General features: G+C 41.3%; 1 protein-coding gene across 1 annotated transcript in view; it reads left to right on the forward strand.

The window, feature by feature from the left end:
- Positions 1-10,337, forward strand: part of LOC146455890 (autophagy-related protein 2 homolog B-like) — a 33,512-nt gene extending 23,175 nt beyond the window's left edge. Inside the window, exons 26-37 of the mRNA XM_085093738.1 lie at positions 174-338; positions 1,278-1,403; positions 2,065-2,358; positions 2,734-2,876; positions 3,303-3,471; positions 4,333-4,500; positions 4,949-5,050; positions 5,153-5,219; positions 6,458-6,672; positions 7,018-7,377; positions 8,229-8,357; positions 9,192-10,337. Of these exons, the coding sequence (XP_084949864.1) occupies positions 174-338; positions 1,278-1,403; positions 2,065-2,358; positions 2,734-2,876; positions 3,303-3,471; positions 4,333-4,500; positions 4,949-5,050; positions 5,153-5,219; positions 6,458-6,672; positions 7,018-7,377; positions 8,229-8,357; positions 9,192-9,419 (2,166 nt within the window). The 3' untranslated portion in view covers positions 9,420-10,337. The remainder of the gene's footprint in view (positions 1-173; positions 339-1,277; positions 1,404-2,064; positions 2,359-2,733; positions 2,877-3,302; positions 3,472-4,332; positions 4,501-4,948; positions 5,051-5,152; positions 5,220-6,457; positions 6,673-7,017; positions 7,378-8,228; positions 8,358-9,191) is intronic.
- The last annotated feature ends 4,724 nt before the right edge of the window (positions 10,338-15,061 follow it).

Below are 15,061 nucleotides of genomic sequence, written 5' to 3' on the forward strand. Positions count from 1 at the left end.
ATTTTCATCCGCTGCTTTAACTTGGTATCAACATGAATGCTTCAATTTTATCTGCCCCTCCCCCATCCAACTCACTTTTCAAGCCAAAAGGGCTGATACCTATAGCTCATTTCGAAATTTCAAATCAAAAAGCTGTCGGACTTCTTTAAACGGAGGTGTGTTGTTTTCACCAGAGTCATCCCCAGGTGGAACTGCGCATGTCTAACAACATAGTCAACGTCAGGACGTGCTCGGACTCATGCTCCGCGCTGCTTCAGCTGATTCAGTACATTGCAGCAGACGGAGACTTGGTACCGAGCTATGAACCGGAGGTACCCGATCCAGCGAAAACACCCTCGGTAAGTATGCGAAATGAAATGTTACACACGTGCTCTGCAGTGAAAGTTAAGGTACTGAGGCGAACAAATGAATTTTCAACTGAGCGTTAGCCTTAGTGAGAAAACCACAGAGAGGCAGAGGAAAAAAAATCTTAGACCTCGGTGGGAATCCTTGCAAACGTTTTTTAGACAAGGCTGTGGATCATGGCCATAACCTAAGATCTTGTAAGACGAGCCCAGCGCACCTCAGAATACCTGTATCATGCACTACCAGACACAAACAATCGTTTTTTCTTAGAGGTGCTAAACTTAACTTAACTTAACTTAATTAACTTGACATATTTTGACTGTATGTCGTGTTTTGAATTTCTTTTTTACTGTAATATTACCGTAATTCTTATCGCCAAAGTAAATAAAGTTATTATTAATCGAACCCACAACCCCTGATTAGATCGACAGTTTCCATAACTCCACATTGATTTCCACCAGTCTAAGAACAATTTTTTCTTTGCCTCATGTGGTTTCCCATCTCCTTCCTAGGGCTAATGCTCAGTTTGAAATTCATGCGTTCACCTCAGCGCCTTAAAGAGACTATATCAGCTGGGACACATGCGCAGTAGATTTTTGCTTTTCCGCCATTGCAAAAGCTTTCAAAAATATCGTAACAAACAGCTTCTCTAATTTGTAAAGACATTTGTAAATAATTCGGCTAACTTTACGTTGATGAACGAGATTCAAACAGATGAAAACAGCTTCCTGAACTCTCTGACGGTATTTGAAAAAGTTGGACGATTTCAAAGTGCTTCTTATCAACTCGCGCATGCCCCTGGGATGACACAGTCCCTTTAACTTTCACTGCAAAGTTAATTCTCTGATCCACCATTTTTGTCATTAGTGTTGCGCGGCACAACACTCATTATTACACACATCTGCGAGTCAACTTTATACTTATACTTTCAGACTCCAAGCCGTTGTCCAGCTGAGCCGCCAGTCAAGCAGGGGTCCGTGGATGAGGGTGCACTAAGCAGTATCATGACAGAGGCCATGGTAGATACGCACTCTCCCGAAGAGCCCGCTTTTGATAAGGTACCTTTTTACCAGTTTTGCATGATGAACTCAGCAGAAAATATAAGCGCCCTTAGTGGGTTATTTGCCAGACTGTTTATCAAACCACTCTTACTGATATTAGTTATAGTGAAACCTAGTTGTTATGTGCCTCCATTTTTGTTCTTGAGAAAGTTTGAATCCTCGCTCTCGTTTGCCTGCAAACTTGCGCTTGCTCTCAACATCAACTCTCGTCGTGAACGTTCTCAAAGTTTTGGATTTGCCCCAATTTTCATTATATCAACTCTTACAAACTCGCACACATCCGCGCTTCCACCGGCTTCCATGAGTTTTGTCTCCAACACTGCTTATCAAAGAGCTCCAATTTCATCTGAGTTTGTGTTATGCGCAAACTCATCAGTGCTCTGTCATCGACTCACACTTGCGCCCAAAGAGTTCGAATCTGCGACAGTTCATTAAATCAATGACACGGTCGTTGTTATTGGACTACTCACTCTGATTGGTCTCAAGGAGAATAGAGAATTAACCTGTGGCCGACTAGCATTCTTGCTCTCTTTTTCCTGGTCTTAAAGAGGATACTTTCGTTTGAATATTAGCCTGCGTGGCAGGCGCAAGAAAGGGGGCGCGCGCGACGCTATTTTAATCATATACGTTTTTGATATACGTTTTTGATAACGTACAGGGTTCCAGGGGAGACTTAAGCCACCAGCTTTCCAGATCACCCAGGCGAGATCTGTTCCTGTTTCCGGACGATGAGATGGCCGACGCCATAGAAGATTATTTCTCACCTGAAGATGATAGCGCGGACTTGCATGCAGGAAATGCGGGAGAGGAAGAGGACGAGGAAGATAGCGATGACGATTTCTGTATTCTGGAACACCCTGATAAAGAACCAGAGGGATTGAGTCATGAAGTGATAATCAAGTCCCTCACAGATCAACAAGTTAGGATTGTGGAGAATCACTTCACTGTTCCGGTAAGTATTTAGGTGTATGAGGAGTAGTCTTCTTTGGGTCGCCCATTGAGACGTAAAACAGACATCCACACAGAGAAATGACTGTGTGTCCGTCTCAGTTTAGATATGCTGATCAACAGCGCTTTACAATCAATCAATCAATCAACCAATCAATCAATCAATCAATCAATCAATCAATCAATCAATCAATCAATCAATCAATCAATCAATCAATCAATCAATCAACTTTAGGAATTATAATGATTTCCTTCACGGTAAAACAAAAATCTTTGTAAAAGTTTACATGTGAAAAACGAAACGTCTAACGTAAAACAAGTCGAGGCCGAAAACGTTTCTTTAGTTAACAGTAGTTCGCTAAATATTGTTTCTTTGCAGATTGGTCCAAGTGATCAACTTAGCGCCCCCAGTCATTTCCCGCAGGCGGTCGTCTGCTACACTCTAAAGGAGATGTCCGTGGTGTGGCATTTGTTTGGTGGCCGAGACTTTGGTGGTACATCATCACGTGACCAAAAGAAAAAGTGAGTGTCAAGGGGGATTTCCACCGCAAGTTATAGTTTGAAAACTTGTTTTACCGAATTCAAATCAGTAGGGCCAACTCTTATTTCTACACTTCAAACCTCTTTACACACGAGAGTCCACGTCTACCCGCTAACTTGTATTTACCAACAATAGTTAAATTCACCTTAGCTTGCTGTGTGAAGCCACTTAGAAACACTGTAGAACAAGCAAAACGAACGTAAACGTTCAGTTAACTTCACAGCACCATAATAGACAGGGCTTAAATTTGCAGCTTAAGTAATCGCTGAAAATAGCCGTTGTTACCGGCGGAGTTTTGACACCATTCGGTGACAATTTTATATTGTATCAACTCTTCTTCAGCTTTTCTCAGTTCATTCACGTTCTGTTGGTGTCTTCCGTTAAACATTTTTGATTTATTTCTACAGAATAACCTTTGCTCTAGATGAGAAAGGACAGCCAGTGACCAGTTTCTCTGCCAGGCCCACCGTACTGTTTCCTAACAAGACACCATCTAACAACTCCAAGAAGCTGACACGGAGTAACGGAGGACCTGATAGGAATAATCATGTATTGATGGAGTTTCACTTTAACAAGGTAAGTTAACACCTATGGAGGGAGGCTAGACTACAGGCGTGGCACTTTCCTGTCGAACTAACTTCAAACTTTTTGAATTTGTGGTTGAGATTTAGAGAGTGATCATTGAATTGAAAGGAGTTGTACGTCAGTGCGGTGCTGTTTATTGTGTTTTACAATGTGGTGAAATGAGTTTGTGACTCATCTTAAAAGTGTGACCATGAAAACTGTTGAGAAATTAATAGCCTGGAATACAGGAGTATTTTTGTGGGCGAGCATACGCTATAGTCGCCATCTTGGATTTTAAAAGCAGAGGAAGATTGGGGAGAGTAGAAAATGCGACCAAGGGGGTGAATAATAGGCTGAAAGAGAACGCAGAGGGGAGGGAAGGGGAGAAGAAATACATTTGCCTCTCTCTCCTGCTCCCTCCCCACCCCCTTTACCCAGATCCCTACGATTTTGCAAATCCAACATGGTGGCGACAATTAACCGAGATTCTGGCACTCGCGCGTCCCCCGGAAACGCCTGCGTTGTAGATGAGGCAAATGTATTAAGGCCGTAAAAACTATTGAGCAATAGTTTGGTGTGATGTTATACTGTAGAAGGTGGTTGTTTCTTTTGAGACTGCAAGTCAAATTCCAAAGTGTATTCACATAAAATCTGTAAATCAGTAGTTTCCGGTCGTGCTGTTTATTATGCTGTACAAGATTGTTCTAGCTTTTGACTCTGTTGACGAAATCCTAAAGTGTGACCATCGAGTTTCAATTTACTGAGCAGTACTTTGCTGTGGTGCTGTTTGGTTATCATTGGTACTTTTTCGAGTTCATTTTAGACCTGACTTTTTTTCTCACTTTGATAACGTTTCCACTGTATTTTCTTCAGATCCGTCTACAGTATGAGGAGTACCCAAAAGACACAGAGCAGGCCTCAAGACTCGTGGCGCTCGTACAGGATGTAGAGATAAGGGACCGCTTGGCTCATTCACAGATAAACAAGTTCCTGTACCAGTACACGTCTGAGGCCTGTCCAAAACAGTCCCATGCTAATATGGTAAGGAACCTGGATAATAATTCTCTCCCTTAGCAATGAAGCTGCCTTATCTTTATGAGCAAGAGTGCTGTCCTGGGCTCAGGTGGCCGTAAAGAGACCTTCCTATATAAGGGACATAGGAACGATGCTTGTCCCTTTTGGCCGGACTAACGAGTGGGGCAAAAAACTCCAAAACAAAACAAACAAACAAACAAACAACAACAGCATTTTATATATAATTATTATTTTTATTATGTGTATTTATTGTTATTATTAATATTATTATTATTAATTTTTTTGGCTATTTTCATTTACAAAGTGTAATGCGCAGTTGATCATATTTACATGTTAATTTGCGCAGTAGAAATATTAAAATATTAATATTAATTCTAATTAATTTGAAATTATTACAGATATATTACAACACAACAATAACAACACTTTAAAAAACTCCCATATATTTTGTTAGATTTTGCTCAAGATGCTGTACATTCGCCCTGATGCTGGTCTCGAGGCTCAAGAGTGTAATCTGAGGGTGTCTGTTCAGCCGCTCAGACTCAACGTAGATCAGGTACTCCTCGCTCTGCATCCATGATGAACGTTTTATTTTAGACCTTCGTTTCGTGCCTTTGTTTAATGTTTCTTTTTTTTTTTTTTTGTTGACCGTTGTTAGGATGCTTTATTTTTCTTGAGGAATTTCTTCTCAGAGGTCATGGGAGAAGCAGCGAAAAATCCCAAAGGTACAGCAACTTTCACCCTTAATTCCTGTTATGTGTTACAGTCGAACCAGGTCAAGCGTACCCCCCTAGACTCTATTAATGGATCGATTATTTGAAAATTGAACCCATTAGTTGTTTCAAAGAATGCATTCATTCATTCATTCATTGTTAGCGCGGATCAATGCCCAAATTAAAATTCGACTCTTATTGGTTTTAATTTGAACATTGATCCGCGCTAACAGTAAAAGCAATAGCCTGTAAAATTCAAACTACAGTACATTTGAAACAGCTCGTTCGTTCAAACTGTTCCCGCATGTTGTTGACACGTTCATTATGCAAATTCGATCATGGCAAGAGCACAAAGTCAAGCGCTTGCAACTGAGTCGGGCTGAAAAATTCCAATTTATCTTTCATGTATAGCATTACCCACCTTGTAGCATGAAAAAGTGTGGTATATATTTTACCAGACTGTCCATTATACCGCGAAGAATAGCGAAACACATGCGCCGAAGGTCATAGCCATTGTCGAGGGTCAACTGAAATGAACATGTTCGCATACTTTTCGCTAAATTGATTGGCATATACCTCAAAAAGAGAACCGCTTATTACGATAAAACGCTTCCAATCCTTTTTTTTTTTTTGAATAACTAACGGAATAAGCGCCAGTGCATAAACGTAAAATGTCCATTTAGTGATCATTAGTGAGTTTAAACTTACCCGACAGGACCCACTTTAATACACCATGCGCGGTTGAAAATGGCGAATTTTCTTTCTGACAGTACGCGTTGACTGCTGCAAGTCACGAGAAATCTGGTTTTTGGAAAATACTATTATATAAATCAAGAATTTCCCCTTTGAATATGATGAGGGGGGTTTTCCGGCCGGCTTTCTGGTTTTCTTGTTTCATGCATTGTTCGTATAATCCAATCAAAAATCGAATTTTGATTTGAATACTTGAAACGACTAACGCGTTCAATTTTCAAATAATAGATTCATTAATAGAATATAGGGGGGTACGCTTGACCTGGTTCGACTGTAACTATGGGTTACCTCTAATTCCATCGTTATCGTCCATAGAGTGATTTAGATGTTATTTAAAATTTCAATAGCTGTATAGCTGATAAGGCAAATCGTGTACAGCGAAGTGAACCGCATCACAAGAAAGTACTGCTCAGTAGCTTTTATTTGAATTTCGTGCATTTTAGGATTGTAAGTGAAGGAGTTACTTGATGTTAACTACACTGTTTGTTCTTTGTTAGGATCAAACGCCATTGATTCAAGTCCCGTGAAGGCGGCGCCAACTTCTGATTGGTTAACGGAGTCCTGTGATGCGGTAGAGGCCCTGGTGAACTCGGCTAGTGGGTCCGAGGTTGATAGCCTTGAGCCGGCCCCTACGTTCTTTAGGTCTTTTATTTTTTCTCCCGAAGTGCCTATTAGGCTAGACTATCAAGGGAAGAGAGTTGATATGGAGCAGGTAAACAAAATTGCTTTCAGGAACAACTTCAAACTGAAGAATTGCGGTACAAATTTTGTGCTAAAACGAGCTAATACCTTGTCTCGTTCTTCGCTCTTTGGCGAAGGGCAAAGAATGTTGCTTACGTCAACTTTAGAAAACGTTAGCAGCTTAGCATGAAAGTAATGTTTTCAGTTTGTATCATTCCTACCATTACAAAATTGTACGCAATTGCTAAATTGGTCCTTTTTCCTGTGCTTTACACAAAGTGCCTGTTTTTGCCAACTATTCGGGATTTACGGCATTCAGCAGAAAACCGTTTTACTCCAGTTAGCGCTGAAACAATCTCTGTTCTGTTTCACTCAGGGTACCTTGGCTGGCTTACTGATCGGTCTTGCTCAGCTCAACTGCTCTGAACTACGTTTGAAGCGCTTGTGCTGCCGAAGCGGCTTGCTGGGTATAGACAGAGTCGTGAACTACGCCTTGTCCGAGTGGCTCACAGACATCAAAGGCACACAGCTGCCCGGGATACTGGGCGGGGTGGGACCCGTGCACTCATTCCTCCAGCTGTTTCAGGGACTTGTTGACCTGGTGTGGCTGCCTATCGATCAGTACCGCCGGGATGGGCGTGTCATGCGGGGCTTGCAGAGGGGTGCAAACTCTTTCACCACCTCTTCTGCTATGGCTTTCATTGAACTTACCAACAGAGTTGTGCAGGTGATACAGGTGAGAGGTGACAAGTTTTGAGTAACATTGATAATTTCCCCCCCCCCCCCTCCCCTGAAAGAAGGGAACCCGCGAAAATACCCTTAGGCTATTCGTCGGGCATTAGATAAGTCCCATCCCGTTCTCGAAATTATGTCAACTCAATTGGTGCCGATTACGCAAAAGACGCGATCCTCGGAATTTAAGGGGACAAAAGTAAGGACTCTGAACGAAAATTAACAGTATTCGTACAAGCTTCAGTCGATAAATCAATGTCAAGTGTCCAATACATCGAAGACTATCGCAGTTTACAGTTATGTGGAAGAAAAGGCGATAAAACGTGGTTCAGACTTGGAAGGGATTCGAACCCATGACCTCTGCGATGCCGATGCACTGCTCTACTAACTGAGCTATCAAGCCAACTGGGAGCTGGTCATACATTCACTTTCATATAATCCTCTTCCCTTGGGTGTATGGTTGGCGTGATAGCTGAGATAGGCGAGCAATTAAATTTTAGTTGTTGTTAGTTCCTTATGTATTATTATTATTATTACGTTTTGTTTAATTTTGTTTTTAAAAGACCTTCCTATCGTTTTGGCTCCCTGAACGTTGCGCCCCCTTCCAGTTTAAGTAAAGTTTGGTAGAAGGGAGGCTTTCGCAGTTTAAAAAAAATCATTAAAAATAGTTACTTACCATATACGTCCAAATTCAATACTGAATATACAAAGACTTGCAACTCATGGAAGTATGGCTCTGCTAATAACCCTCTTTATGTTTGCGCTTTTAGAGTAGTACACTGAGCTCAAAGGCAAGATCCGTTTTGCAAACTGATCAGATTTTGATAACTTCTAATTGTTTGGTTTCAATTGCAGGCGGCCGCCGAGACAGCTTATGACGTAGTGAGTCCAGACTCCCCAGTGAAGCGCGGCCAGAATCGCCTCGCACAACAGCCCGCTGATTTACGGGAAGGTGTAAGCAACGCCTATCAAGTCTTCAGAGAGGTTAGCTATACTATGTGTGTTTTTTGTCTTTTCTCTGTTTTCATATGCCACACATCGACATTCAAATCCTAGCAGGATTTGTCACGTGAACCTAGTTTAATAGCCTTAAGACGCGGCTACACGAGTGAGTTTTTGCTCGCGCAGGTGATGCGATTTTTTAAAATTTTGTCGCGTCGCCAGCGCAAGATGAAAATCGCACGTGTAGCCACCTTCGAACTGGCGACGCGACAGGTGAAAAATCGCAAGAAAAAAGTCGCCAGAATTGAAATTTCCGCGACAAAATCGCAGAGATAGTCGCCCGTGTAGTCACCCTGCAACTAAGCCTTGAAATTGCGTCTTCGTCATACGCAATAGCTCGCGAAACGTCGGGGTATCCTCGACTGTAATTTCCGTCAGAAGTTGATGGTAAAATCCCCGTTCCTTTCTCCTTGCGAGCCACGTTTGCTTTTTATCGTCAAGAAGAAGAATGCAAATAGTGGATAAAACAACATCCTCTTTCAAAGGGCCGTCTGCCATGTTTGTTTATAGTGCCCAGGTCTCTTGAAGTATGCGATTCGCGCGGCTTTCAATTTGTCGCGAATCTCGCTAGAATTTGTCACTCGTGTAGCCACCCTCTCGCGCTGGCGGCGCGACAAAATTTGAAAAAATCGCATCACCTGCACGAGCAAAAAATCGCTCGTGTAGCCGCGGCTGTAGCTCACAGTAGAGCATCCAAACTAGTAATAGAAAGGTCATAGGTGAGACTCCGTTTGGGAGAACTCGGAGAACTCTGAGTATGCCTGTCACTGACTGAATAAGACATCATTCTCATTTATTCTTCCTATTTATTTTCAGGGACTGGGTCAAACGGCCACAAATATTGTACAAGTTGCCAAAGACGAGCATGAACAGAAGGGCGTAACAGGAGCCGTGGGTGGTGTTCTTCGCCAGGTCCCGGCCACAGTGGTCCAGCCTCTTATCCTGGCTACAGAAGCGACTTCCAATGTTCTGGGAGGGGTCCGTAACCAAATCCTACCTGATGCGCGGCGAGAGGCCGCAGATAAGTGGCGAGCTAGTCCTTGATGCAATAAACCGTCTTCATCCAGGGAATATTAAGCGTAAAGAGCTAATTATTAAGAGAAAATGGATGAAAGAACATGCACTACAGGAAAGTACTACGTAACAGCTTTTCTTTGTAACTGAACTGTCGCATTTATCCACCTATTCAAAGTGAAGTGTAGTCACATTGACTTCGGGCGGCCGGAGGGAAGGTTTCAAGATTTTAAGATTTACAGATGAAAGAATTCGAATGCGTTCCGGTTTCGACAAATTCTTGTATTTAAAATGCTCTTCTCAAACTCATTAATTATTCATGAAAAGAAAACAAAGGAAATCACTACCGTGAAGGAGGTTTGAAAATGTGATCTTAATTTATCATAAAATTTTGTGAACTTTTGCTTCGAATTTCTCCAAGAATAATCAATAGTTTGAGAAGCTATATCAAACACTCGAAAGAGTGTTTCCTCCTATTTCCAAACACCTCGAAGCTGGTTAAAAAAAACTCGGCTGCGCCTCGTTTTTCTAACCTACTTCTCGGTGTTTGGAAATCGGAGGAAACACTCTTCCTCGTGTTTGATCTATAACTTCAATAATAACAGTTCATGATTACATAAGCTTAACGTGGTGAGGAAACCCCTTGTAGTCATCATCATCATCGTCGTTATCATCAACAACAACATCAATATCAACATAAACAAAACAGGCAACAAAAACAACAAAAACGCAGACTTAGTTACTGGTATCGGTTTCCCCAATATTTTAATCGGGTGTTATTTAAGGAACGCTTTAGATGTGGGAATTGGAACACATCTTTGGCTTCTAAACGTAGTTAGGGGGATGTCTTGAATTAAAACCTGGGCACGTGTGCGTAGATGGTTTCAAGGTAACATTAATCGGGGCGATTTTTAACGCAACGTTATTGCCTCATTTACCATAGCGCCCGGGGGATTTAAAATGCACGTTTTGTTACGGACTGGCAACAAAATGTTGCGATAAAGGTAACTATTTTCAAGGAATTTAAAGTTAATTCTTATCGTGTTAAGTAGAATAGGCTACGTTAATTTGTTATTTATTCTCATTTGAAGCTTACTAGAGAGGGACAGAATATGTTTTCTTACGGGAGAGTAATTTGTTAAAGTATACTTAACAGTTATTCCGCGAGCGTGCATTGGATATGCGTTGAACCTGTATCCAAGAAGCGCGAGTGGAACAATCGTTTTAGCAAAAACAACCAAGAAATAGCTTGATCATGCTGAATTTATTTTGTTAGAACGGCGACTGAGAAGTCGATGCATGGTCGATATTTCCTGGGGATGGTATAAATAAACAATAGCCTCCATTTGGCGCGAAAATATGCTCAGATATTGGTCCGCGGACATTATCTGTTCCGAGAAGCGAACAGTTTTCCGAGAGCGAAGCTCGAGGAAAACTGTGAGCTTCGAGGAGCAGATAATGTCCAAGGACTAATATCTGAGCATATTTTTAAAGTCAAATGGAGGCTATTGTGTTTATTATCCTTCAAATATTTTTCGCAACATGCGGGAATCTCGCGGGAATCGGCAGGATCTGCCATTCTGTCATATGTCAATCACGTCAAAGTTTGTCAGTTGGCTTCCAAAATCTCCACGTCAGATTTCGCTTCAGGTCGAAAGCATTTGTTTGGGGAAAAGGTAAAATATTTGAAAGAAAAGTAAACTTGTTTAATTTCGTGAAAGACAAAAGCAAGATACAAGTGGTGGATAAGGTTACAGGGAATCTAACTACCTCTCGAGAACAAGCTAAAGATCACTGAAAGCGAAAAACTGTAAAGTATAGCATTCCGTAAAAAGTGTAAACTGTCGTCAACGAAACAGGCGGCGCTTTGTCGTTCACTTCCTTTATCTCGTGTTCAATTGGAGCAGCACTTTATATCGAAAATACAATTGTGGAATTTGCTAGCCGAAAACGACCTGTGAAGAAATCGAAGCTGAACCTGCAGTCGAATACGACGGTTTTTGCTGGATTCCATCAAAGCGCTTTCTTTGCTAACTTGACATTGAATGGAGCCAGCAACGAAGTCGTTCACAATCACTGAGGATTAAACTTGTTGCTCGAGAGTAGGACAAGCTGCTTCTTTTCGTAGAGAATTTCGACATCTCGGGGTAACATGGCTGGTTTTTGTTTCGTGGACGAGATTTTATGTTCGCGAGCGATCTCGACCAGGTGAGCATTGATAGCATCATTTACCGGCTTGAACTCTGTCAGTACTGGTACTGAAATATATGTTTTCGTTATTTAAATTCATTATATCCAGGCCAGCACGAATTGCTCTCATTGAATTACAACTGTAATATTTGCCGTCGTGTAAGCGAGCTTCGAGCTTATTAATTAAACTCGTTTAATAGCTTGTTGATGGCTTTCTCATTTCGCCAGACTAAAAGAAAACCATAAATACTCTTAAATGAGATGGGCTAAAACTTTTCGCCTTTCATATTTTTCAGTTTTGCCACATTTTTAATTCAAGGCTTGTTAAACAGAGTTCAAACCAAGAGAAAATGTCGCAAATACGAGCTTGAGTATTTCAACATTTCGTTTACGAACAGCTTACCGTCAAAAACGTTTAGAGCGTATGTTGTTTTCTGGTACTGGTTTATCGACCAGCAGGTTTATCTCTTCTTCTGTCACAAAAGCAAACTGTTCCCCCATCTTGACCTTCATTTTAATTGCAAACTTGACGCTCCTTGAAGTTTTTGAAATTGGGGAATATCACTTGGGGAATATCCTCGGATATTCCCCAGTTTTAGCTGGGGTATATTCGGTCACGTGAGGCGTTTAGACCAATCGCGTGGGAGCGAAAATATTTGATGGATTATAATAACTGATATCTCATAGCTTCCAAGCAAATCAAAACTTTAGGATAACATCATCCAATAATCCTGTTTTCATCTGAACTGCTATCCGGCTGGTGCCGCCGTATATAAAAATTGTACAAGTTTTTTTGTTTGTTTTTTTAATCATTAGAAGATTTAAAATATGTACATTAAAATCTGTACATAAAAGGAGAGAAAAAATGTTTTGATGCCTGTGGAGATGTACAGAAAATTTGAGGTGTGAGTAAGAAAAATCTCTAAGCCTCGGAGTTTAATAAACTATTCAATTTTCAGTTCTTGCTCGTGTCCTGTCGAATGACTAAGTAGCCCGGTGTACAATTATGAGATTAGCACGGAGGGGGGGGGGGGTGGGGGGCGGAGGGGGAGGGGGACTCCCTATAATCGACTATACAGGAGCTTCGCCCGAAAGAGATACCTTTTTGAGGTATGAGGTATATAAAAGCGCAGGGATTTCGCGACTTGAAGTATAGAAACTCTCAGATATTTAACAGCCTGGGCATTTCATAAAAAGTTAATTCCAAGGGTATGGAAAAGGTATGGAGTGGTACACACTCGATTGAAATAATGTTGTCCCGTGCAAAGCGTCAATCGTAAAAGATGCGACCTGATGGATATACGGGGGATCTAATTGGCTTGTGTCTAATTCTCTTTGTCCGCGGGAAATATGTAAATGTTACGCTCTAAAAACCGCTCGTGCGTTTATCTTCTAAAAGAGTGTAAATAAGCTCATTGCTCAAAGGCTTCCCAGAAAGCTACTGGGTCTTATCGTTCATGGTTTATTCCTTTCACCATTTAAGGTTTTTCAACTGATGATTGGAAGAAGGAGTAAGGATTTGGAACTGGGGTCTAGCCTCCCCGTGTAAAATATTTTTTGAGTACCCCCTGTCCCCGCCCCACTTGGGGGGTGGGGGGATAAGTACAAGCATGAGACGACCAGTGCTTTTGATTTCTTGTGCGTATGTGAATAAGCCCAAGCACAAAGCGACATGCGCACGCGCAGTGTTACTTAGTTCTTGAAAGAAACTGGAGAGAGTGTAACAGTGATAATATGCTTGTGCAGTGACTGCTAATTTTCTCTCCTTATAAAAATTGTCATGATACGGAGAGAAAATTGTTGAACAGAGAAGTCCCAGAAATCGCTCTGAAAAAGCCTGATACGCTAAGTAGGTATTTTAAAGAAGGAAGCAAGGTACGGCAATTTTATTGTAGTCTTCCATTTTGTTTTGTAACTGGTACAAACCATCGTTGAAGGGGAAGTATCACGGGGATTTTGACCTTTTGTGATGAAAATGGTGCGACAACACCTTCACTTAGTTACCAAAAGAATGTAGAACATCAAGAAAAAGAACATCAACTGAATTCTTGGAAGGAACAACTTATGATCTACCTTAGTGCATAGTTAATTGAAGGCAATGGTTATGAAACCTAACAAACGTCTTTGTTATATGTTTTTGTTTGCCTTTTTGGCCTTGACCCTGTACAACCAACAATAGAATTTGGAATGTATTGGACCAACTGACCAATCGAAACGTTTTTGTTAAGATATTCAACTGTGGTGTGAACGTTAAAACAAAGGATTGTGCAGGGTCGCGGCCCTTCCAACATAAACTGCAGCACCATTGTTTTCTTGGCAATGTTTCATCATGATAACCAGTCCCTCGAGTAACTATACTCAGTGCATTTTGGAAACGAAAACGCGAGAACTTGAAAACTGTTAATTAGCCAAACTTTTTTCAAGTTGCACGGCAGTCCATTCTAACCCAGTCCATCTGTAGCCAGAGACACTCAACGATAGTCTTAGTACAGCGGGGTGGTAATCTACAACAATTTCGAGCAATACTTTAAGGTTTCTGTTGATTGAAAACCCTTTGGAGTCACGCTTGCGGATATAACACCAAAATCCTGTGACACTTCCCCTTTACGTTTTAATACAAACCCTTTTCAATTTACTCTGCCGGTAACGCAACGGTTTTCCTGACGCCGCTCACATTTCAACGTCATAACCATCCGCATAAATACTCCCAGAGCTTGGTATACACCTGTTAATCAACTAGACATTACGTACAGTTATGGTAAATAAATGTAGCGGAACGTTCCGGTTGAGAAATGGTTACAATTCACTTCAATTCGATTCAATTCAATTTATTATTATTTCCAACAAATATACAAGGACAATTTACACAACCCTCGTACAGCATTAGCTAATCTTGGCGGGTATTAGTAATAGACAAAAATTAAGACCGTGACTACAATATTCTACAATATCGGCACTACAAGACCTTACAAGTCTGCGACGAAGAAAAAACATGCAAAGTATTTCAGGCGACCAACTGCACCAAGTCACCCAGGTCATTACTTTTATTTGACTGGCACATGTTACACAACAGTGCAAGGATAAGCGAATTAAAATTATCTTATATCGACAAAGATAACAGAGCTGATACGTGTGCCGCTCTAAACGGCAGGTGCCGCAACTTGAGGTGAAATTCGAAAAACGAACTCTCTCATTTTTCTCTGTCTCCGACAGTAAATCAGCGGATTGAGAGAAGAGTTCAACATGGCAAACGTGCGGACATATGGTGAGACAAAAATTATCTTGTACAAGCCTAAATTATACCATTTCTCTAAAGACGTCGATGCCAAAACACCTAAAGGTACTGGTAGAAAAACATAACGTAACAGCAACGACAACAATCACAGTTGTCTTAAGCGTCTTGTGCTCTTTAAGGAATCTTTCTACTTCTTCTTGAGGTAGCTGCTGCGTTTTGATCTTCTTCTGGTGGCGAAGGGTTTCAC

This window comes from Pavona decussata, unplaced genomic scaffold (assembly GCF_977016875.1).
Source record: "Pavona decussata unplaced genomic scaffold, jaPavDecu1.1 SCAFFOLD_266, whole genome shotgun sequence".
Classification (NCBI taxonomy): domain Eukaryota; kingdom Metazoa; phylum Cnidaria; class Anthozoa; order Scleractinia; family Agariciidae; genus Pavona; species Pavona decussata.